General features: G+C 35.2%; 1 protein-coding gene across 2 annotated transcripts in view; it reads left to right on the top strand.

Moving 5' to 3' along the window:
* Nucleotides 1–24,444, top strand: part of lgs (BCL9 domain-containing protein legless) — a 158,785-nt gene that overhangs the window by 25,712 nt on the left and 108,629 nt on the right. For both annotated transcript variants that reach the window (XM_081762029.1, XM_081762027.1), the window contains exon 3: nucleotides 1,571–1,665. In XM_081762029.1, the coding sequence (XP_081618155.1) occupies nucleotides 1,571–1,665 (95 nt within the window). The remainder of the gene's footprint in view (nucleotides 1–1,570; nucleotides 1,666–24,444) is intronic.

Below are 24,444 nucleotides of genomic sequence, written 5' to 3'. Positions count from 1 at the left end.
AAAAGGGAGATGTAGATTAACTGAAGGGAAATGAAGTTAAAATAACCTTCTTGATTGCCGTGTTTCTATATCCGCATGATACTAGAACATTTCTTGGTATTCAAAATATAATGCGAAGTTTTTCCATAGTCGTTAGAATAAACTGTGGTTATGTGATTAACCAAACTTCGTATTCGGTAGTATGCTCTTTTTATTTTATCTCTGAGTTCACATTTCGACTACTGGCTTATTTCTTGGTCAACAGATAAAAAGAGAAAGACACTGTATATCACCTTGAAATGTGTTTGAGATAATTTACACATAATGTACGTTGTTAAAGCACAACATTAAGTAAATGACTTGGTAATGTTTGTTAACTATTTACCGCTCCAGCACACTGTGGTGGACTTCAGTTCATTTAAGGTGACAATCAGCACAAGAGCAGATAGGTACTTGAAATATTACAAATATTATTAATATCTGCGTTCGTAAAAGAATCATGCTTTAGTTTAATTTTTTCGATACAATTTTCCTTGTGTTTCTTCTTCGTGTTAAAGTTTTTTCATGATAATGTTATTCAAAGTGAATTGAGTGACCAGATAAGGCGTCAGTTTTGTAATTAGCAGCAGAATTCTTTTGAAAATATTTTTAGTAAGATTTTGGTAGAATTCAATAGTTTAGTCATTTGTAGAACTGTAGATATGTAAAACTATGACCAAAGAATGCTAAAGCTGCTGAATATAAGAAAATTAAAATTTTCATTGAGGTGCAAATGATTTTTCTTGAAGCACATAGATTTTTGTTGTATTCACATTTTCGAGTTGGTCAAATCAATACAACATTGAATAGAACTTTTATTATGATTAATATCTGTTCTTTGGGTATGATTATCAGTTTAATGTTGAGTAATTTACTCACTTGCACAAAATACAAAGATACCTTGCATAACACAGTTTTGAATAAGGCTGTTTTTATTATTACACCTACTTACGAATTGGAAATAGATATGTCAATTTATTTATTTATTTATTTTTAAATAACTAAACAATAGCACGTTTGCATGTGAGGATGGGAATACTGTGTAAGTCTAGTATTGGGGATACGACAATATTAATTACAATTGAAGAATGGAGATGGTGGCTTTCCTCTGGTGTTAGGGGTTTCTTGTTCGAACTAAGCCTATGTGTTTGTGATGGGAAACATTAAGAGTTTTCCTCGTTTCCTCCCACTAGTTTTTACACATTTTTTCATTTTTAATTAACCATCTATCTTGAGCGTACAGGATAAAATCGTTGGACATAAAATATTTCGTTTTTCATTCACAACTGAATAATATGTTTATTTCGTGTTTTTACTACTTTTAAAATGTTTTTTTGTACTACTATGTGAAAATTAATACTTCAATTTTTAAAATTATTCATTGCTTTAAATTTTTAATGAGCAAATTCAATTTAAATCCATTATAGACCTCGAGTAACGCGGTTGTACGTACCACGGAAGTATTTTGGAACAAAATAACCGCGTTATGCAAGTTGTGTGATTCCTGATATTCCGTAACAGTCAGTAATCATTTGTAACTTTCATTTTCCAGGAACTTGAAGCAGCGTTGATTGACGGTAGAAGCGTTCTTTTAGCTGATACGTGTGCAAGATTATTAAGATTTCTCACTGGGAGTACAGATATAATGTAAGTAGCAAGTGTGTATTGTATACAATGAAGTAACTTACCGCTTACTTTAAGTGCTGTATCATTTACAGACCAGTGATTCCCAAACTAGGAGCGTCAAAAACCAGCAAGGAGGCACAGGCTTTGGAAAGATTATACCGTATAAAGCTAAAGAAATAATTATTTTGGGGTTCACTATAATAAAAAGGGACGCTAAACTAAATGCACCAAGGAAAGTATGGTACTAGCCCAATTGCCAACCTCAAACACGCATGGCACTCACCGTACGCGAACAATTTCTTAGTGACCTATATGCAGTCCCTACAGTTATTTTATTTTCGTAAAATTAGTTTTGACAAGTTGCTAGTCGACTTAAGTAAATTTTGGCTACTTCTTTCCTCAAAATAGTCCTTTTGTGCAGTGAAAACAGTTCCCAGTGGTTTTGCGACTTAGAAAAGCTCCATCGAAACGTCTTTTAAAATGTGTTAACTGCTCGTATTTCGTGAGTAATCCTCTATCATTTTTGTAACTACTATCCTTTAACTTCATCTTCGTAGAGAGGGAGAAGTATAAGGAGGCCAATCTCAGTGCTTAGGGCAGGCGAGACAAGATAATTCTGGTGTTGTCTAAAAGGCTGTGAGAGGTCGAACGCTCTGTGAGTGAGTGCATTGTGATGCATCTATTTTTTTTTCTTGCACCACAATTCAGGTCTTTAAAATTAGTATGTTCCCTCAGACGTTGATGGTCATTCGAAACTAACTCACTGTGTGTAAACCCTCCAATGCTGAACAAGACTGAACTTTGATCGTATTCCTGACCTGCGTCTTCACTCGTGGAAATACTGGATTCATTTGATCTTCGGATCGTATCCGTAGACCGAGCTCTAATCTTTAGTGATCCGTGACATGAAAGTTTGGTTTGACACTACGAATTTTGTTCCATTCATTCCCAAAACGGTTGTGACTCAACACTAGGATAGCAAAATTTTTTACCTCCCAAGAAGTACCGAGCCGTCATTTTGACGGCCTTTTATTTGCTAGCGATACATACCGTTTATCTTTATATTCCTGTTCTTCCAACTTCAATTTAATATGTTTAATGAACTCCCTTAAGTTTTATGTAACTTCTTTTCTTGATATAATACAGGGTAGGCCATGGAAAAGTAACTCCACCAAATATTCAATAGAACATTAATATCGTGAGTTCACGTACCGAACAATGACTTGGGAAATTAAAGTGAAAAAGAAATACGTACATTTAAAGGTATGAAATCCTTTTCCTGCAAGTCACGTAATCGCCCTACGTCCCTTCTAGACATTGGATGGGCTACTTTTTGGAGCATACCCTGTATGTAATACAGCTAAATTATTTTTTCCGACCTTTTATTACATGAAAATGAATTATTTTTATTTCAACTTGTGAAAATAATTGCATAGCAAAGATTACAATTGTACATTTTTTTTATCTATACAAATGTTCTAATTCAATTGTTTTTCTTACATTTAGTAGTAATATTTGTATTTTAATTTCTTTCAAACAAAAAAGAACATTAAAAACATAACACTTTTTTTTTTTCGGAAAACCATATGCTATCCTTGGTACATCTTTTATACATCAGCTGTTTCCTTTCCTGTCCAACACATTTTCCACACACAGCCACCTTGCATTTGTGATAGTAATCAATGGTTCTATTCTTATTGTATAATTGAACTTCACATCGCTTCCTTTTCTTTTCTCCTTTCTTGGCCCTTTCTTCATCTGTAAAAGTGGCATACAGTTATTGAAGTTTGCATAGAGTAATGTATTGAACTTAGGACAGCAACCCTTTTCTCGCGCTTACACTTCTATACGGTCAGTATGTTTCCTGATTGATCTCCATTAGACGTATGCAGTGAACATATCCTTTTCTTCCAGATTGAACCACACTTTCGGAAGTTCTCTTCTATTTGCACGCACAATACCAACCAAGGTTGTGTGTTTCTTTTTCAAATATTCGGTTAGTTTTCTACTTGTATAAAAGTTATCGCAAGTAACGTTCAGTCCTCTGTTTAGAAAACGATCCATCAGGTTCAGAACAACATATTCACCTAATTGTAAGTCCTCAGCTCATTCTTACTCTTTCCCAGGTAGGCAATGCCATTTAGTACATATCTTGATTTTACATCTGCAAGTAGCCATAATTTGATTCCAAATTTGTCAGGTTTGTTAGCCATATATTGTATGAATTTGCATGTCACCTTAGTAGTGAATAATTGTTCGTCGACACAATTTCTTGGGGTTTATAGTGTCTGATACAATTCCCAATGAAAGAGTTCCACACACTTGATGCCAAAGCAAACTTGTCCGCTTTCAACCTTGAAGATCTGGCATTCTTTTCGTCAAATCGAAGATACTTCATTATTTCAAGAAATCCCTTTCTTCCCTTAGTTTTTCTTGTAGAACACTGGGCTATAGCTTTTGTTCAATAGTTCCCTTAGGGGTATACCTGTAGCTCCTGTAGCTGCACGAAATATCGCTATTGTTAGAAGCGATTCGAGTTCTGCAATAATAAATGCCAAAAGGAATCTTGACGCCCTCTGCAAGCTTCAGCAACGGTGCATTTCAGAATGTTTCACAACATTGTTTCTTCTATGAAAAAGCGAAAAGCACTAACTAAATCACAATCTTCAATATGATGTAACGCATAAGATGACTAACCAGTTTTCTCACGAAGAATGTTGTGTGAGGTAGCACGACCAGCATTATTCTGTCTGTCCACTTTGTCCAATATGCCGCGTCAGGTGCTTTGAAGATATTTGATTGATTACTTCTGGTATCTTCTGTATCTAATACTTCACTAATACAAAAGAAGTATTTTTAGATACTGTATTTTTGCTATTACTTCTGTCTTCATCGGAGGGATCTTCCTGTTGTTCTTCCAAGCCAGATTCATTTCACTCAGATATTATTTCCTCAGATCTCATGTTGCTTTTATAATTAGTCGTATGCACCTTCAAGAAACCTTTATTTCTGTAGGGTACGACGAACGACATACCAATATTATTGAAGAAAAAAATCATTGAAAGAAGTGTCGTGTATCTTGCCTTTACAGCAATAGAAAGCAGGAATAAAGTATTGGAGAAAATATTATTATAGCAAACTCATTTGAAAAATAATGTAAAATATTTCAACGTGAATTATTCCCAATAGCGACACTGCATCTAGCGTATAACCTATAAAACTATGCACATCAACAACAAAATAGAGATTTTTAAATGATGTCGTCAAATTAACGGTCTGCTCCTTCTAGAGGTATACAACACAATCATACATTTATTTCAAATAGATACACATCGTTTATAAGATATATCAAATCTCTCCTTAAAATAATAAAAGTCCTAAAGTTTGGTTGCATAACTCAAATAAATATATGAAATAAAGAAAATTGTTTTAAGTGATGCCGTCAAAATGACGGATTGGTCCTTCTAGTATTAAGTAACTACGAGGATTCTTAGACATAATTTCCCTAATTTTGAAATATTTTAGTGATTATAAGAGAACGCTCTAACTTGCTTTTTTCTTTCATTGATATTCTTTTGCCGTTGTCCTGCGAGTGACTGAAAATGTCTCGTATAATTCATTGCCATAAAATTGTCAAATTAATTGAAAGGTCTCCGTTTGAGATTTGTGTAGTTCCATGTGAGCATCTTCTTTAGTTTCAGTTCCTACTGATTCAGTTCATATTGTTAATATACTTGAGATCATTGTTACAAAAGCACTTGTAGCATCGCTGTGAAGGGATGTTGGCTCATTAGTACAGTACTCACCTCTGGCACGTGGGGCCCTGATTCGATCCCAGCTCTCGCCAAGTGGGCTTTGTGCTGGAAAAATATCATGTGCGTGAGTTTGCTCGCGGTTGTCCCGTTTCCTCTCACTTCTGTCAGTCCAACAATATCATCCATTTCATCATCATCGTCTCCCTTCGCCTCTTTACGCAATCGTGGGACGTCAAATAAAAGAAAAGCGTCGCTGTCAGTATTCATAGAACATCTCTACGTGGTATCTTTGTTCCTAAACTTTCTTTTACATCATCGCGTTCCTGAAAAGAATTACTCAAGTGAAAGTAACAAAATTAGTTTATTCAATTACAAGTACAGTTCTTTCTGGTACTTGTCAAACTTCAGACACGTTATTTTTCTTTTTTCCCTTTATAAAGAAAAAGTAGGGATGGAGTAAAGAAATCCATTTCCGAAAGTTCTACAGTAGCAGACCAACATGACTGAGAAAAGTATCATGTTGTGTTTTGCAATTTGGCACTCCCTGTACTGAATCAACAAGACAAACATGAAATTTGTAAATAGAGGAGGGCGCCAGGCAAAGGAAGTTTGGAAATACATGGTCGTACGCGGACACATCTTTGGTCGGATTTTCATCGTCTAGTAGATGCCAATATGAAAATGATAAAAGTAGAAAATGAAAAGAGTGCATTCATTGACATTGCGAATTAGCGATTTCACGTGGCTAAAGATTGGCTACAGTTTCGCTCGAAGCAGTCTCTTTGTGCTGTGAAACACAGTTCCCAACGTTTTTGCGACGTTGAAAAGCTCCATCGAATCTTCCTTTCTAACATAACCGCCTTCAGTTTTCGGGAGGAATTTTCTCACATTTTCAAAACTGCTGTCGTTCAATTCGATCATTACATTCGGAGTGAGAAAGATCTGTATGGAAGCCAATACCAATGCGTGATAATGGTGAGAAGATTATGATGTGTAAAAACTAGTGTGAGTTTGCACATGAAATCGCAGAGTATTGAAATAACTTTAATTCAACTAAAGTACAAACAAATTCTTATAGAACTGGTGTGGTGAATTTGCTGACAATTTCAGTCAGTGCATATATATATAACCTATCAAAGTTACGAGAAATAAATATGGATTTGTCAAAGTCGAATGGTGTGTAGATAGTCTGACAGGTGGCAGCATAATTCAAAGATATTAAACGGCACACGTCTGATCGTATGCGCCATCACTCCACAGGCGACAATCATGGAGTACAATATTAATCAGCGAGTGTTTCTGGTGCGCATGTATTGGTTGGCAAAATCGATTGCTAACACACAATTGGAATTCTGTAGGAAGTTCGTAGTTCGCAAAATTTACTACACAATTCTTAGCTGAGAAAGACAGAGACATTGGTAAATAAACATGGTGAATATCGCTCGCCAATGCCAGAAGAAACCGTTTCAGATATGAGGTACAGATTTTGGTGGTCTCCCAAGAAATAATTATGGCGTCTAAGCCAGGAAGCCGTGAACTCATACTCAACTGGCCACAAAGAAAGCAAGGATTGGTCAAGTGTTCAGAAATTGAATGGTATTGATAAAGAAAACTTGATGCAGTCCTGTTTATGGTTTCAGTGATTCGTGCAAGGTAATCGTGGAATTTTGAATGTCACTTCGACATAAGTGATGAAGCATGCATGGTTACACTTGTCGGGATATGTGAACGAAAGAAATTCCAGGATTTGGGCTTCCGAAAACCCAGATGAGATTACCAAGGTGTGTAGTATATCATATTTTGTTTCAAAATCATTGGGCCAATCGTCTTCGACACGATAATAGACAACATCATATACTGTCGTATTTTTGACGAGATTGTGTAAGAGTTGGAGGATGTAGAACTGACAGGGTCATTTTCAACAACGGCTTAACAAACCCAATGGAGCTAGGCATTAAGACCTTCTTTCTCAACAGTGTTATCTCCAAAGGGTAATGGTTCTGGTAGATCTCCCGATCTGAACAGCCCAGATTTATTTTTGTGATATTTGCTAAAAGATAGGGTGTAAGCAAACAAATCCTGCATGTTTCAGCGGTTAGACATTTCGGCTGAATCAGGAACATATCACCGGACAAACACCGTGGCGAGTCATTGAGAATATGCAACAGCAGGTAGATGTAAATTACTTTTCATCCATTAGAACATTAAAGTTGGGTCTGTTTACCACTGTTATTCGACTCCACCTCTCGGAGTAAATCCTTGATTTGGATCATCTGTTCAGACGCATAACGTGTCCAGCATTTAGCGTATCAGGAGACAAAAGCAAAAGTATCCCCTGGTTTTAAATTCTCGTAACGAATCAGTCCAGCACGGAGTGAAGCCCTGGTTGGTAAATTAAGACATTCGTCTCGAGATTCTTGGTCTGGGACACTGTGAATCTAAAATATCAATAAAACTCGGTCTTAAGGTAAAAGGAAAGAAGTGTGCAAAGACAGACTTCTGTTAGCGGATATCGCATTCTCTTACAATAAAATACATTTGAGGCAGACTATCATTCAGTAGTCAAGTTCGAATAATTTCCTTCTTCGTTTTCTATTCTTTCCTTTGATGTTTCGCTTCCAATATGAAAGAAATGTTTAACAATTTTGTACGGTATGAACACCAAGCACAAAATCTTCGAAATATGTTTAGAGGGACTTACCTCTCTAAAGTAATAAGTACGGGTCAAACCATTTGAAACAGTCCAGTTTCAGATGAAAGGTCGTTCTCAAAATTTATTTTTTAATTTTTGTCACAAATTTATAATATATTTATAGAATAGAAGACAAACATTCATTCACATTTTTAGATGTTCAGTTCTTTTCTGAGTTGCCATTTTGTATAAGTGCATAAGCCTGTTTTGCACATTACTGGCCGTAGATACTGTAGCTCCGGTATTTTGAAGCTGTTGATTTCAAATATAAAGCATTTGAAGGAGAATTAAGTGTACAGCAGCATGTTCTGCCCAGTTTACATTTAAGCCTACTACACTACAAATACTTCGGAGCAGGACGTTTGAGCGCGGCCATTTGGGCGCAAAGCAGTCCACGATGAGCTGCTTCGCGTAGTTGTTCGTTCTTGACTAGTCATTGAGAATTGTGCCATATTGTCATACAGATTCCATATCCTTATTGGAAATAATGCTATTCTTCTTATGCCGCCCAATCGTATCATTTCTTTACGTTAGATATATTATAAAGGACAAAAATTTGTTTTGGGGTGTCACAGACTGCCTGTTCTTCCTATTTCAATGTATAGCTAATGCCTATAAGGGCCTATTTTTATGGAATCTGAAATAACTTTTTATTAATACAATAGAATATCAATTATTCGGCCTAGTGGGCAGGTCAAATAATAAAAAAGCATTCACTAAATACTTTCTGAATCACCCATATCATTAAAAATACCATTTTTATTCCAAAAACAGCTCTTATTCGTTTCTTCTGACCACTTGGTAGTTATTATATTGGTATAATTTATTATAGAAAATGAAAATATGTACAGTATTGTACACATTTTAAGATAAATTTAATAATGCCTGACTCAAAAAAATCAAGTGCACAGTGCAGCATGAATATATAATCACATCTTTAAAATAACTAAACATTAACGAAAAAATTAGTCTTTTTTTAACATAAATAATATGTTTTTATTACATATGTCTTATATTATTAAAAGGAAATATTCTTTTAAAACTAAGCCGCATAGTACGGAGACCGGACAGTCAAAAGTTTGCTACGGTTTCTTCCCATTTCTTTTCAACTGGTAGAGACAAACTGTACATGATACGCGAAAACTTCGGTGTGTTAAGGATGTTATTTTTAGTTTTTGCAAAATTATTTGCGGAAGTTTTTCGAAATTTCGAATGCTTTAACATTTGGCCTCTAGTTATGAAATACATTATAACATATGTAGGTAGGTAAACCTATTTGGATAAAAAGTTTTGTGCCCAAACGGCTGCGCCCAAATTTCATGGACCCAAATACTTATGGAGGTTTTTCGTGGCTAAGCGGTTAGCGTACACGCCTTTGGCATGGGAGACACTGGTTCGATTCCCAGCGAGAGCTCATGTGGTTCGGATTCCACGTTAATCAGTAGGTCTACGTCTCGTATAGCCTTACTGTTGAACGGGACGTTAAACTCAACTCAACAACTACTACAAATACATTAAAAAAATGTTGAAAGTTTGAGAAACGCAAATTGTTAGTTTTGAAATAAAAATTAAAAAAAAAAAAACGCTTTGTTGAATTTTTTCCTAAATTCTATATGCGAGTGTGAGGTTTGCTATATGAGAGTGTGATTCTTTTTGTTATGAGTTGTTCAAATATATTAATTTTTCGAAACAAGTGGTTAAAATTTGATCACTGATTATTTTGCGAAATCACAACAAGTAGTGCGCTGTGCAAATATGATAAAAACTATTCTAAATCGAAATAACACGGACAGATGCAGAAAAATCACTTATTCGGTATCTATGGGCCATGAAACATAAATTCATTGAAATCTCTTTTTAACAATCACCATACTTTCTTCTTTCGGCGCTCAAAAGTAAAACCATTTTGTGCGCCAGTGATATGGTAAATAGTATATAAAAGAATTAAAATGGTCAAGCAACCTTCACTAGACTGACAGTTTGTCATCTTTAGAAATGTAGAAAGTAGTTGTGGATGAAAATTGTTAATAAAAAGATGGTTGTTTTTCTCGCTTGTTTCTTCGATAAATTTTCCCGATCCACCAGTTCTTGTCGTAAGTGCAAGCTACGGTATTTTTTATTTTAAGTTACTACTTACACACTTCTTTCTAAATTGCTGTAGTACTGCAGTCGGTAAACTCTTTTGAATGTGAATATATACGTAACATCAGATTTTTGTTTGAGTTAAGAAGTACAAATCAATGAAATAACCTTGTCTGTGGAATGTACTTGTAAGAATAAGGTCTCCTTTGTAATGTCATGCTGTTTGTGATTGCACTTCTTCTGATAGTACATAAATGAAATGGCTGGAGAGTTGGACTTAACAGATGATGTCAGATTCAATACAAAACCAGTTTCGAATGCTCTAAAAGCATTGTCAGAACGAACTTAAAAAGAATGGAGACCCAGCAGAAAAAAACACGTACCGTACATGCGCATGTACAACATGCGCCTGGAAAACCCTTGAAATTGGAACACTGTTTTACGCCTGATCATATGCTCATGTTTTTTAAAAACATTGCGTGTTCAGTCCCTGGAAACTGAAAAACACAGGTAAACAAGGAAGAAGTGAACACCTGGTTTGTACCTGGAAAACACATGTTTTGTACCTGTAACCGAACGGAATATCTGTGGACTGCATATTTTGCAACTGATCTTCAGGTGTTTTCTCTTCAACAGCAGCTGATCATCCGCTGAACATTGCATGTAAAAAGAAGAAGATCAGTGCTTTTCTAGTATTGTTCGAGAGCACTGAACATGCAATGTACAGGGATCGCAAACATGCAGTGAAAGGGGAACTGGAAATCGGCGGTTCAGACGATACGAACACTATAGTTTCGATTAGTTAACACTGAATGCACAGGTCCCAATTTCAAGATTGCAGCCATTATTTCAAACTAGCGGGCATCTACACTATAGGGCACAATTTTCGGTTTTTTAACCTGTCCCTGGTCTTTAGACCTACTAGCTATTTTCCATTTTGTGGTAATTATAAAAGGTGTACACTGTTGAATGAAACTTGAGTTCGAAATTTTGCTGAAGGAATAAGAATCAAGACTGAATTTCCAGCAACACAGTGTTTCTAAACATACCAGTATCTGCTGCTGGTCCAGGAAAATATAAATTCACACCTGCAAATTTCTACCCACACAGTGAGCCTTCCAATATTGTCGAGATTAGTCTGTTTTGTTGGAAATTCAAGAATTCATTCGAAAGCAACATGTAGCTGGTCACTGCATGTACATGATGTTGATACAAGCAACATACACCTAATAACAAAACAGCTTTATTATTATTATTATTATTACTATTATTATTATTATTATTATTATTATTATTATTATTATTATTATTATTATTATTATTATTATTATTATGAGAAACCAATCTGAAAATGGCCTTTTTTTTTTATGAGAAACCCATCTGAAAATGGTCTTTTTTCGGATTTAAAACATTCTGTCTACTGGGCATGTTTCTTTTATATTTCAGACAGTGTACTGTTTCTCTGTAACCTGCAAATACATGCTGTCACTACATACCATGTACAGTTCATGTTTATACAACCCTTTTCTGCTAAAACAAACCACCTGGAAATCCTATTTTCCGTATTAAAAACATACGATGTACCAGACATGTAAACGACAAACTCCTGCTAGATGAACAATTTTCTGGAACCTGCATGAACATTCGGCAATACAGGGAAAAAAACAGCTCATGTTCACAGCAGATTTCTTTTGAAATTCAGCATAGCTGAAAATCACGTTAAAAAATGGAACACATTATATGTAATGTGCAGAAAATTTTCGTTCAACATTTAAAATACCGGCTGGCCTGGAACGCAAATGTACATGTTTACAATGTCGGTGGAGTACAGTGTATGTGTTGGTACCGTTACATACGCAGACACGTTTCCACTAAATACCACGTGCTACACATGAACTTACATTTGCTGATCTGCACATGTCTGCAGCCCACAACATTCTCTTCTGAACATTGCATGTACATGCGCGTCGCACAGGAACTGATCAGTCAATGTACAGTGCACACATGTGATTTCATGTTAGGACAAGAATTATTACATTCAAAAACAGGTGTTATTTCACGGATAAGTGCCTGCTTCTGTTTCAAACCATTTACTTTACACGTGACACCTGTAGCACATGAGCAAAACATGCAAAAACAGGCACTATACATTGCCTGTTTTCTCAAAAATCTTCATGAGGGGAGATGGAGCGGGAAGGATAACTGTGATTGTTCCTACATGTAAAAGTAAATCTTTTTATCCGCACCTTCTTCTCTTTCTCGCAAAATATCATCTCTCTATGACTTAGTTCCCGAGATATGGCTCCTTAAATCTCCCGAAATTCGAACTTTTTGGCCAAAATCTGGGGAATGGTGGCCAGTTGGCCAGTAGCCAGGTAATCAGTGGCCACCGGTTACTATTTGGTACCAAACGGTTTACCATCCTCTTAAGTATTGATCAACACCAATATGATCTCTCTACAACGTATGGCTCATTAAATCTCAGGAAATCGGCAATTTTTTGGCCAATATCTCGGGAACGCGAAAAATGACACGAAAAATTTAATCATTTTCTCGGATAGTTTTTGATGCTTTATCGAATACGGGGTTTAAAATTGAAAAAATCGCAAGTAACAGACAGACGGATAGACACATAGAGAAGTGAATAATGAACTTTTTTAATTCGTTGATCAGGCGGCTGGGGTCCGTGTGGCCTCTCCGACTTCAAAGAAAGTGTTTCTTGTTTATATTCTGCTTAAACTAAGCTAAATATGATCTCATATTAATAAAGTGGCCTTGACTACTTTGTGAATTGCGTAAGCTCAGAAACTACATAAGGCAAAACAGCGTTGATTTTTTAATAATTTCCTTCTAAACATGATTAACAATTAGTTGTCCCAGTAAAACAGTATTGTAATAAAACTACACGCATAATTGAACTGAAGTATATGTTAACCAACACATATAATTTAGTTGTAGAACCATCAGTTTAATTGTACATTAGTTGCTAATAAGCCGAATTTTGCCTCATAAAAAAAAAAAGACAGCAACTCAAACTAGTAAATTCTCATTGATCAAACTTTAACCACTTTGACTAATTATTGTTATTACACGAATAGAGATTGTTTTGTGAAAATTTGAAATTTTTCAAGTATGTCCCTTCCGAGATATTTCAGCTTGAATATAGTCGATTTTCGAAAACTCGCAATGTTTGGAGACTAATAATAATAATAATAATAATAATAATAATAATAATAATAATAATAATAATAATAATACACTCAGGTATCGAAGTTTTTCAGGAAATAGTATACGACGAAACATATACGTAAAAAAAAAAAAAAAAAAAAAAAAAAGTCAATCATATATAATTTTTCTGAAGTTTTTCAATTTTCAACGAATTTTTTCAGGTATTTGTGGTGTAGTAGTCTTAAATATACACTGAACGCAAATGTTGTACACTTAATTTTCTTTCACATGTTTTTGTTTGATATCGTTATCTTCAAAAGTAACGGAGCTACAGCATTTACCGCAAATCTTCGACAAGTGTACATAACCTTACACGCCAATACGAAATTGACACTCAAAAGAAAAGAAAAAACATCTAAAACATTAATAAACTCTTGATTTCAACTATGAATTGGTACACAAATGTAGAACACAAATTGCACAAATTTAGTGGCAATCCCTCTTTGTGTGCACAAATTTTAAGAAACAATAATCAATTTTGTCAGCGACCATCGTTGATTGATTTGAACATAACTACATAGTGAATTTATCCTTACCTACAAAAATATCCTCAGAGAAGTTCACTGCAGACTGTGATAAAAGTTTTTCATGTGATAATCGTTATTGTTCAAGGTTATATAGCACCTAATATACATACCATGCATAACATGGTTTCAAACAACGCGGATTATACTTTAACGCGCTTTTTATCATTAAATACAGGGAGTCCTGAAAGTAGATATACAGTCAGTCCCGTACTGACCGGCTCATGACATTTTATAAAATTTTCTTATTGTTATCCATTCAGGCAGTGACTTGGTTTCTTTATTTGTCTGTGTATTTACGTTTTATAAACACAAGAAGAACGTAAATAGTTACGGTTATCTAAATTTTTACTTTTAATATTACGTTCTTTTCATTTTTTCTTTAGTAGTGCATATGCACTATCTAGTTTACATGATAATCACAATACATACAACATAAACCTACAGATACAAACAGGGTGGATTGATTTAAATCAGTCTGATTTAAATCAAGATTTAAATCACTTGATTTTTTAAATAAAAATCGTTGATTTAAATCAAATTCCGAAATAATTTAAAGTGAAAATAAGTAAAGTCCAGTTTCTGTTCTGTTATTTTGATTATGGAAGATGATAATCATAATACAATGAGACTCAAATGTACAGTATGTACAGCATAGTATGAAAACAAGTGTCATGCAGAGGATGATTAGGGGAAATCCCGTTTTGAACGGGTAACAGGGCTATCCTGTTTTCTTCTCTTCGTAACATAGGGTTTATATTGTAAATCGTTAACTATTCCAACGGGGAAATCACCATCGACATTTAAGACGAAGATTCTTTTGTGTGCGCGTCTATATATTTGTTCCTAGATAATAGGGCGTATTTAGAAGTGTCCTATCCCCTCTCGAATTTTTTTTTTTTTTTGATTTTATAACTTTGGGCAAAATTTATGTACTTCGTACCGCAAGCTAGTTACAATTTCCTTTTAAATATGCCCCTGCCAAATATCAGTAACTTTGGTGGGAAAAAAAAGTGTCACTTTGATGCGCGTTGCTGTACTTTTTCCTTAACGCTAGGGTAAAGTCTCCATTATTCGATTAAAAAGGTACCAATAAAGCTTCTTACTTCGCTTTCTCGAAGGCATTGTAGAGCATGTTACATATGCTTTCACGCCTCTCTGCGTCAAGACATAGGATGTGATGACGTCATAAATTTAAAAAAGATATTTTCTGTTGTGCCTATTTTTATTATTTTTTGGCGGGCCTACATTTTGCATTCAGAAGACATTCTGCACACTCGTTCAGTTCATCCTTAGTATTTTTCAGATGATTTCAGATCTCTGCGTGAAAACAGGGGGGTCCAGAGGGGAAAAATGTAAAAAAAAAAAGGATATTTTTAATAAAAATAGCTTTCTTCGCGATTTTCCAACCTAAAATGGACACATATGAATGGTACTGGTACCATCTGAAAGGCTGTTCTATTCTGAAAAGAATGATGTACGAATTATGATCTTAGGATAAATAGGGATGTCTCAGGAAACTGTTACCTGAGATCCTGTTTATACGGGAATCTGGGGTATTTGGGGATATTATTTTTCGCGGGCTTACTTTTGCATCTAGAAATTTGAAATTTTGGACATTCATTTACTGCACCCCTTAGTATTTTTCAGATTTGTTTCAGATCTTTGCCTTTAAAGAGAGGCGGTACAGAGGGGTAAAAAGTAAAAGAAAATGGGATATTTCTTAACAGAAAATCCCTTTTCTCGTGATTTTCCAGGCCCAGATAGCCTACACAATGGAGACATTTGAATGGTACCGTTTGAAACTCTGTTTTATTCTGAAGAGAATAATGTACAAATCATGATTCTAGGATAAATAGGGATGTCTGAGGAAATTTTTATATTACATCCGGATCATCTGGGGGTATTGTGGGGATGTTCTTAGCTCATTGTTAAATATTTTTCCCGCCCTTACTATTCAAGATAGAAGCTTGAAATTTTGTACACACATTTAGTATACCCTTAGTATTTCCCAGTTAATTTTGAGATCTGTGCGTTAACATAGGAGAGTCCAGAGGAGATCAAAATTTGAAAAAAATCAGCAAAAATCCCGACTTCTCTCAAAATTTTCCGCTTCAGGGACATGATAAGGAAAATGTGAATGTTATCGTTTTAAAGGCTGTTCTATTCTGAAAAGAAGGAGGTATGAACCATGATCCTAGGATAAATAGGAATGATGCTTGACTAAAAGTCTATAATTTACAAAAAAAAAAAGAAAAAAAAGAAAAGGCCATAATTTAAAATTGTTAAAAAAACATTGTTTGGGATTGATATAGGTTAACGATTGGGGATTAATTCAAAATTCAACCCCAATACTTTCACTTAAATGGCATAATTAACATTTAATACTAATTCCTAATGTTTTTTTTTTTAATTCGCGACTTGTATTATACGAGGAGAAAGATTTGATTTAAATCAAAAAAATCGATTTAAATCAAAAAAATCATCAAAAATGATTTTTTTTTAAAAAATCATGATTTTTTTCCACCCTGGATACAAACAACCTAATGATACTGGTAGGAGACAGAGGGTAGAAGGAAAAGAACTAAATTTTTCTCGAGAGACTTACCTGCATAACTAGTACACAAAGTATAATAATGTAGAACAATGTTGTTTTGTGAATGATTTATAGACATTCTTTGTGGATTTAGGTTCCGATGTTCTTGCATATTGAAATTTATCATTAATCTAGTAAAACCTCGTGGCTATTATTTTTGAATCGGTTCTAACTTTTGCTCTCAGCATTAACAAACGTCGTTATCAATTGATAACTCTTACCTAGATTCAGCAAGTAAAAGAATGGTAGTTTCTTCAGTAACCATAACTTTTCATTGCTAGAATACTTCAAAGTAGCACTATCATACTAGGCTTGGCATCGTTGAATTGGAAACTAAATCGTACACGTTAGAGGACGTAGCTATCTCATTACCTGAAACGTGTACAGTGTAATTTTCGAGCGCTCGAACATAGAAAACGAGATTTGCCAAGACCTGCTCTAGAACATCCGTTTCCAACTCGATGCCCTATGACAGCGTTTCCCAACCGGTGTGCCGCGGCACAGTGGTGTGCCGCGAGGAAATCGGAACAAAATTATTAATTCTATAGCAATCAAATTGCAAGACATACAGAAAAAGGTATATTTGTATTTCAAATTACTACTATGAATCTAAAATTTAAAGTTTCATACTGTGTTACTTTTCTGTAGAACATTTTTCTGTACATTTCTAATTTTGAAAAAAAAATTATTTGTTATCATTGTTATGACCATTATTGCTTCTTTATTGTTGCAGACTATTTCGTAACTTGAAATTTTAAAATATTATTCAATCCTTCCGGCAAAGTAAACATGCATACGAATTACCTATATTTGTGTTTTAAAAGTAAAAGAGATTCGTTTGTTCGTTCGTTATTTAGTGATCCTCCTTCTTAATGAAAGGTTGGATACAGTTTTCGAAAAAAAAAAAGTGTATTTTTAACAACTTGAGCCCTATATCTGATTGTAATTGTTTTCTATTTTTAAATTAAAATGAAAAATAAGCATAATGATTTACTACGGGGAAAAAACAGTGGTCTAGCTTTCTTCTCTGTGAGAAGGATGTCAGTAATCAGAAAAAATACTACAGTATTTTATATTTTCAAATAATAATAATAATAATAATAATAATAATAATAATAATAATAATAATAATATGTGTGTCGCGAGAATTCAAGTTACCCTGAAGTGTGCCGCAAGTTGAAAAAGGTTGGGAAACGCTGCCCTATGACGTCGTAGTTTACTTCTCTTCCTCAATAGATCTGACGAACACAGATAGGAGCAAACCCAGAAACCGGACGTTGATAAAGGTTGTGGTGACATTTAAATAAGAACGTTGAATACCATTGCAGGACACCACTCGTGCATTCTGGCTACTTGTACACTGGCAGCAGTTGTTTGCACCTTTCTCCCACCTCACTTTGTCCTCTCTTTAGCTCTTAGTACTTCTCATGTGTCGTCGTTGTTTCGGCCTCACCTCTATAATCTGGCTAAAGCATTTGTCTTCGGTTCTCATTTTAAGGTGGAAAACCGAGTGGTAGAAACCTCCATTTTGATAACAGGTCTCATTCTTGTTTACGTCCCTGTTACATAAGGACTTAAAACAATAGACAAAGCCTCGAAAATAATATCGCAAGAAAAACGGAGAACCTCAAACGAGGGAATGAAGCTTGGTGTAACAGTTGCTGCTCCGGCTTTTATTGGAACCGCATACAGACTTGGCTTATATGTCATTATACTGCAAACCATTTCAAGTTTGACTCGTATAGTGAGTAGTTGCGGAGTTGACCACACGCGGCGCCACTGGTCAGCCGTTGAAAATGTAGACTTTCACTGGTATGGAAAGAGCTAAGTGCGTGTTTTGGTTTGAAGAAACGAAGTCAGCAACGAGTGTACAGCGTAAGCTTCACACACAATACGGCAAGGAACCACCCAGCAGACCCTCAGTGTACAAATGGCATCAGACATTTGTTGAAACAGGTTGTTCTGTGCGACACACAAAGGCTCCAGGGCGCTCACCCGTGACTAACGAGGTGTTGGAAGCAGTTAGGGAGAGTTTTGCATGCAGTTCTCGTAAATCTACACAACGTGCATCATAAGAAACTGGTATCTCTGAGACCACTGTTTGGCGTGTATTGTGTAAACATCTGTCCATGAAGCCATACAGACTATCCTTGGTTCAAGCACTGAATGAAGCGGATAAACATACCCGACATGAATTCTGTGGTACCATGTTGGATTGCATTAGTGGTGATGAGTCATTCTTGAATAATGTGGTATTGAGTGACGAATCAACTTTCACCTTTCTGGCCGAGTCAACACACACAATTGTGGGCACGTAAAATCCACATGCGCACGTGGAGCTAGTTTGTGACAGCCCCAAAGTGAACGTGTTTTGCGCTGTTTCCAGAGCAAAGGTGTATGGACCATTCTTCTTTGCTGAGAGCAACATCACCGGCACCGCCCATCTTGATATGCTCCAAAACTTACTTTTCCACAGTTAGATGAAGATGACCACGATGGCCGCTTATGGTGGCAACAAGATGACGCCTCGCCGCACTACCTCATAGACGTGAGGGAATTTCTTGATCAGCGTTTCCCAGATAAGTGGATAGGTCGTGGTAGACCAATTGTCTGGCCTCCACTTTCTCCAGATTACACGCCACTTGACTTCTTTCTGTGGGGTTTGTGAAAGATGAGGTGCACACTCCTTCCCAACCTGATTATGTTAATGAACTGAAACATCGCATAACAACAGCCATCGCGGACGTTACCCCCGAAATGCTGGCTACTGTTTGACAGGAAATCGACTTTCGTTTGGATGTGCTCAGGATGACCGCAGGTGCACACATTGAGCCATAATGGATTAGTCACAAAAAACTAAGTGTTTTGCAGTATAATGACACATAAACCAAGGCTGTATGTGGTTCCAATAAACAATTATAACAAGTTGTAAAACCTATTATCACCCTATATATATATATAAACTTTATGATACTCAAATGTAATGGTTTTCGTTCTAAATTTGTATTCTTGTTCAAAATTTCTTACGTAATTTTTAGATTGCTATACTAAATATTCTACGAATATATAATTTTTAAATTTTCCTTGATAATTTTATTGTTATTTTCTTATTTGGGAATAATTGGCTGCTAACTATTCTTCCATAATGTTACTAACGCTTTAGGTAGCACCATTTCCTTCGTTGTCTTTTAAAATTACTTGCCTCCATTTTGATCCTAAGGTTTATAATTCTATTTCTTTCAGTACATTATCGTCCTTATCATGTCTCGTTGAACAAAGGTGTATCATATTAAATTCCACTTTTCAGTCGCGAGGGACGTTTTGTTTAATTTTTACCTCTTCCATTTCTTAAAACCTTCCGCCGAATGTACAAATTTCTATTGGCTTGTGGAAGTTATTCTTGTCTTTTTATTGGCTATCTGTCGGCATTCAGAACTCTGTTTAGTAACAACTATGTGTATAGTGCAGGATAGGTGTGTAAAACTTCCTCTTTCCAGCGATGGGAAAATTTTACTCGAGTTAATGACGTACCGGTTGGATTGTGAAAGAAACTCTCACCTATTTCTCCCGTGAAATTTAGATTAAAAGTGGTGTTAAATGGTTATCTTCGATGAAAATTGTACAAATTGGCCTGTGAAGAATGATAGTCTTGTTCATCAGTTCTCCTAACTAAAGGTAATATTTAACCGTGTTATTTAGTGTTGAGTACTTGCGGAGCTTGACAGTGAAATTTTCAATGTGTCGTACTTTCTTTTTTGAGTACTATTAGCGCTTATTATAACTGAAGTTTTAAATTAACTTCATTCACGCCATGATCACGTCAGAGATGTAATCAGTATTTAAATGTTGTTCTTTTCTCCCATACACGCAAGTATCACGTATCAGGTAATTGCACCATCGTACTTGGTAAACCTATATTACATTTGTTTGATTTTCTTAAAACATATTCCGTATTTATCATGCAATATTTAGCTTTCCCTACGGCATCCCATATATCGAAAACTGCACTACGAAAAAATATTTTTCAATACTCGAAAATTTTATATCCGAAGTCATAATTCTCTCATATCCACAGTATTAACACGTGAGTGACAATCGGTATAATATGGCCGTAAAACAGTAAGATGGGAGACATAGCTTTAAATAACTATTTATTTCGGTTGTGTGCGTGTGTTTAGGGTGATACATATGTATTCGTATATTTTCATGTAGCGGTGCTATCGTATAAACATAAATGTTCTTTAAGCGTTGTTTCGAATCACGAGCACTTCGGGTAGTTGCTCCATTTTTTGATTGCTCGGTGGACGGTAGGTTCCATGGGGTCAGTGTTGGCATTTCCTTTATTTTGATATGTTATTTAGTACTTACTGCACTTCTTGTCGTATTTATGTGAATCCTAAGGCAAGTTAAAAATAGTGTTTTCACATTACCATTAAATTTGTGTTGAAAAGTTCATGAAATAGTCAAATTGGACGCATTAGATTTGTCCCCTGTACCATGTAAAATGTCTTTATTGACAGTTGGCATGAAGTAGGGACAAAGTGCTTTCAAAAATGAAACACACGATTATGAGAGTTGAAAATAGAAATAGCATGTGTAAACAAACGTAGTATGTGTTGACAAGATTTGATGGATGGCATAAGGATCGATTGGTAATTATAGTAAGATTGTGATGTATAGCACCATTTCTGTAGTTGCTAAATACTTGGAATATCATTAATTAAGTTGCTGTTAGGTTCAGCTTAAGAATGAAGGCATCACAATTAAAATACTTATTTTTTGAATTCAATAATTGGCGCAGTCGAAATTGAGAAACTATTAGAGTTGAAAAAGGTGAAATATGTTTCCAATACGGCAAAGCAAATTCAACTTATCAAAACCAGTGACAATATCGTTACCATGTGAAAATTACAATTCAGTTTCTACTAGATACAGAATCAATAGTATCTGCCATAAGTTTAGTACACACAGAAAAATGGTTTCCGGATAAACAAGTTGGCGAGTTTCCGTACATTTTAAGAAATGCATATACTTCATCCATTACCACCATGGGATATATTAACATAACAGTAGACTTTCGGAATACACATAATGCACTATCTTTAGTTATCATTCAAAAGGGTATTTCAATACCAATTCTGGGTCGAGATTGGCTCGATGTGTTAACCCCAATGTGGAGACAACAAAACTGAAAATTTTCTTAATCACAAACTGTTAGCACGTTTACGGAGAAAGAAAATGATGTGCATTACCAACAAACAATTTTAAAAGATTTTGAGTCAGTATTTTCTGACATCGATAAACCTGTACAAGGGTACAAAGTTGCAATTCCAATGTGAGAGGAAGTAATTCCAATATTTAGAAAAGCGTGTGAAATTCCAAATGCTTTCCTAAATTCTGCCAAGCAAAATATAGACAAATTAGGTAAAATGTAGGTTAAACATTTTACATAAAGTGGAATTTTCTGATTGGGCAACGCCAATGGTAGCAGTCCGTAAAAAGAATGGTGATCTATGTTTATGCTTTGATTTTAAACAAAATGTAAATCGTTATACTGAAAAGTGTGTATATCCAATCCCTAGAATCCACGACATTTTGAATAAGTTGGTAGAAGTGTGTTACTTTGTTGTATTGGATTTAATCAGTGCGTACTTACGATTAGAAGTACATGAAAATTCTTCTAAATACCTAGTAATTACTACACCTTGGGGACTTCATAGGCAAACGAGATTACCTTTTGGGTTGAATTGTTCACCACCAATTTTTCAACGATTTATGGACCACATACTATATAATTGTGAGGGTATGGCAGCGTATTTAGATGATATATAAATTTTGGGACAGGCATTTGAACAGTGTTATAAAAGAACAGTGGGTGTATTAGAAAGATTTAAGCAATACAATGTGAAAGTAAGGAGTGATAAAAGTATTTTCTTTCGTATTAAAATAACACATTTAGGTTATGATTTGGATGGAGATAGCATTTTACCCTCAGCATCCAAATTAGAACCAATATTGAATGCCAGACCTCCACAGTCCCTTCAAGAATTAGTCCTTTCTAGGTATGGTAAATTTTTTATCATAGACATATTCCTGCTTTATCAGTGCATACGCCACACCTTCTGAATTTGTTACATAAAGGAGTGAAATGGAACTAGAATCCAAACCATCAACAAGAATTTCAGTTAATTAAGCAACGTATATCGAACGTTCAAGTGCTACATCCCTTCACAAGGAACGAAGATGTGGTTGTCATGACTGACGCTTCATCAATCAGGGTACGAGCTGTTTTGATGAACCATTGCAATAATAAGTTAAAAACAGTAGAACATGTTTCCGCGAAACTTCAATGCGGGAAGGAATTATTTCCAATTTGAACGAGAAGCACTGACAGTAGTATTTGCTACAAAAAAAAAAAAAAAAAAGGAAGATCATTTAAATTTTAACTGATTCACAACCAGTGCGTTGGATATTTGGAGTTAAAGATCCGCCATCTACTATTACACCACGTCTTCAACAGTGATATTTATTATTAACCAATTACAATTATGAAATAGTGTATCAAAGACGTCAAAGTAGCAGATTTCTTATCTAGATTTCCAATGTCTGAATCAACAGATGATGTTGAGACTTCCAAAAATTACATAAATCAATTAGATACATTTGTTTTAACGGAAATGCAAAGGGATTGCTGGATAAAAACAGGGTGAATTGGACAGTTACTGGTTAATCAAGAAAACACATCTTGACATTAAGGAACACAAAACTTTTTTCAAACACAGATGTGAATTAGAAGTGCAAGGCAATATTTTATTTTGTAATGGATGTGTGATCGTTCCTTCCAAGTTACGGCAAATATACCTAGCCAGACTGCATTCAAATCGTGTAGGTATAGAAAAAATAATCAGTATGGCGAAATCACAGGTTTGATGGCCAGATTTAGTTAATCCTGATACACTTCATTGCGTTCATGCATGTAATTATTGTCAATCAGTGGCAAACGCACCATCTAGGACACAATATAATAATTGGCCAACAACAACACCAAAATAAATAAATAAAAAACTTTAGCAACGAATCCATTTCGTTCATTTTTCTCGTTTTGGCTTTACGTTACTATTAACCGACGTTTTCTTAAATTGGATAAAAGTGTGGGTAGTAAAAAGTACGTGGCTGGAAGAAACAACAGAGAAGTTAGGGAAACTTTTCCAGTGATTTGGTTTCCCAGCGACAAATAGTTACGGATAATTGCCCACGGTTTTTTTCAAGTCAATTTCAGAATTATTGTACGCAGAGAGGAATTAGGTTAATACACGCGCCGCCATACCGTCCAGAAAGTAATGGAGCAGCGGAGAGAGCTGCACAATCAATTAAGAAGTTACTGAAAATAAAATTTGTACAATCGAACTACAGTGTGACCAAAACGGTTTCTGAGTGGGATCTGTCAAATAAATTACGTCTTTTGACATACAAACTCCAAGATATCTCCTGATTCACCTGCCGAAATCATATAATACAAACCACGCATGTGGTTTACAGTTCCGCACAATGTACAGAAGAAAACTAATAACGTTGTGTTAAAAGTCACCATTCACCTATACCCAAATTTATAAAAGGAGTGTTACAAAGGAAACTAGGACAGAATACATATCAAGTATTAGTAAATGGCACCACCCATATTTATCATGAACATCATATTAATAGATTTCATAAAGAAAGCGATCATTTTCCTAAAGGAAAAGCAAAACTTGTAATTTCAGACGAAACAGGGACAGCGAACGCAAATCAATTTCGTCAACGGGAGGAACCTCATCGTTGGAGAATATATTCACATCTGTTTATAAAACATTCTTCAAATGAGATGGAGTCAGCAACAACCAGCCATAAGGGACTGAGAAAATACACGGAAAAGAAACCCACCAG

The sequence above is a fragment of the Thermobia domestica genome, chromosome 6 (assembly GCF_964235325.1).
Source record: "Thermobia domestica chromosome 6, izTheDome1.hap1.1, whole genome shotgun sequence".
Taxonomy (NCBI): Eukaryota; Metazoa; Arthropoda; class Insecta; order Zygentoma; family Lepismatidae; genus Thermobia; species Thermobia domestica.
This window is presented reverse-complemented; position numbering and strand designations above follow the sequence as displayed.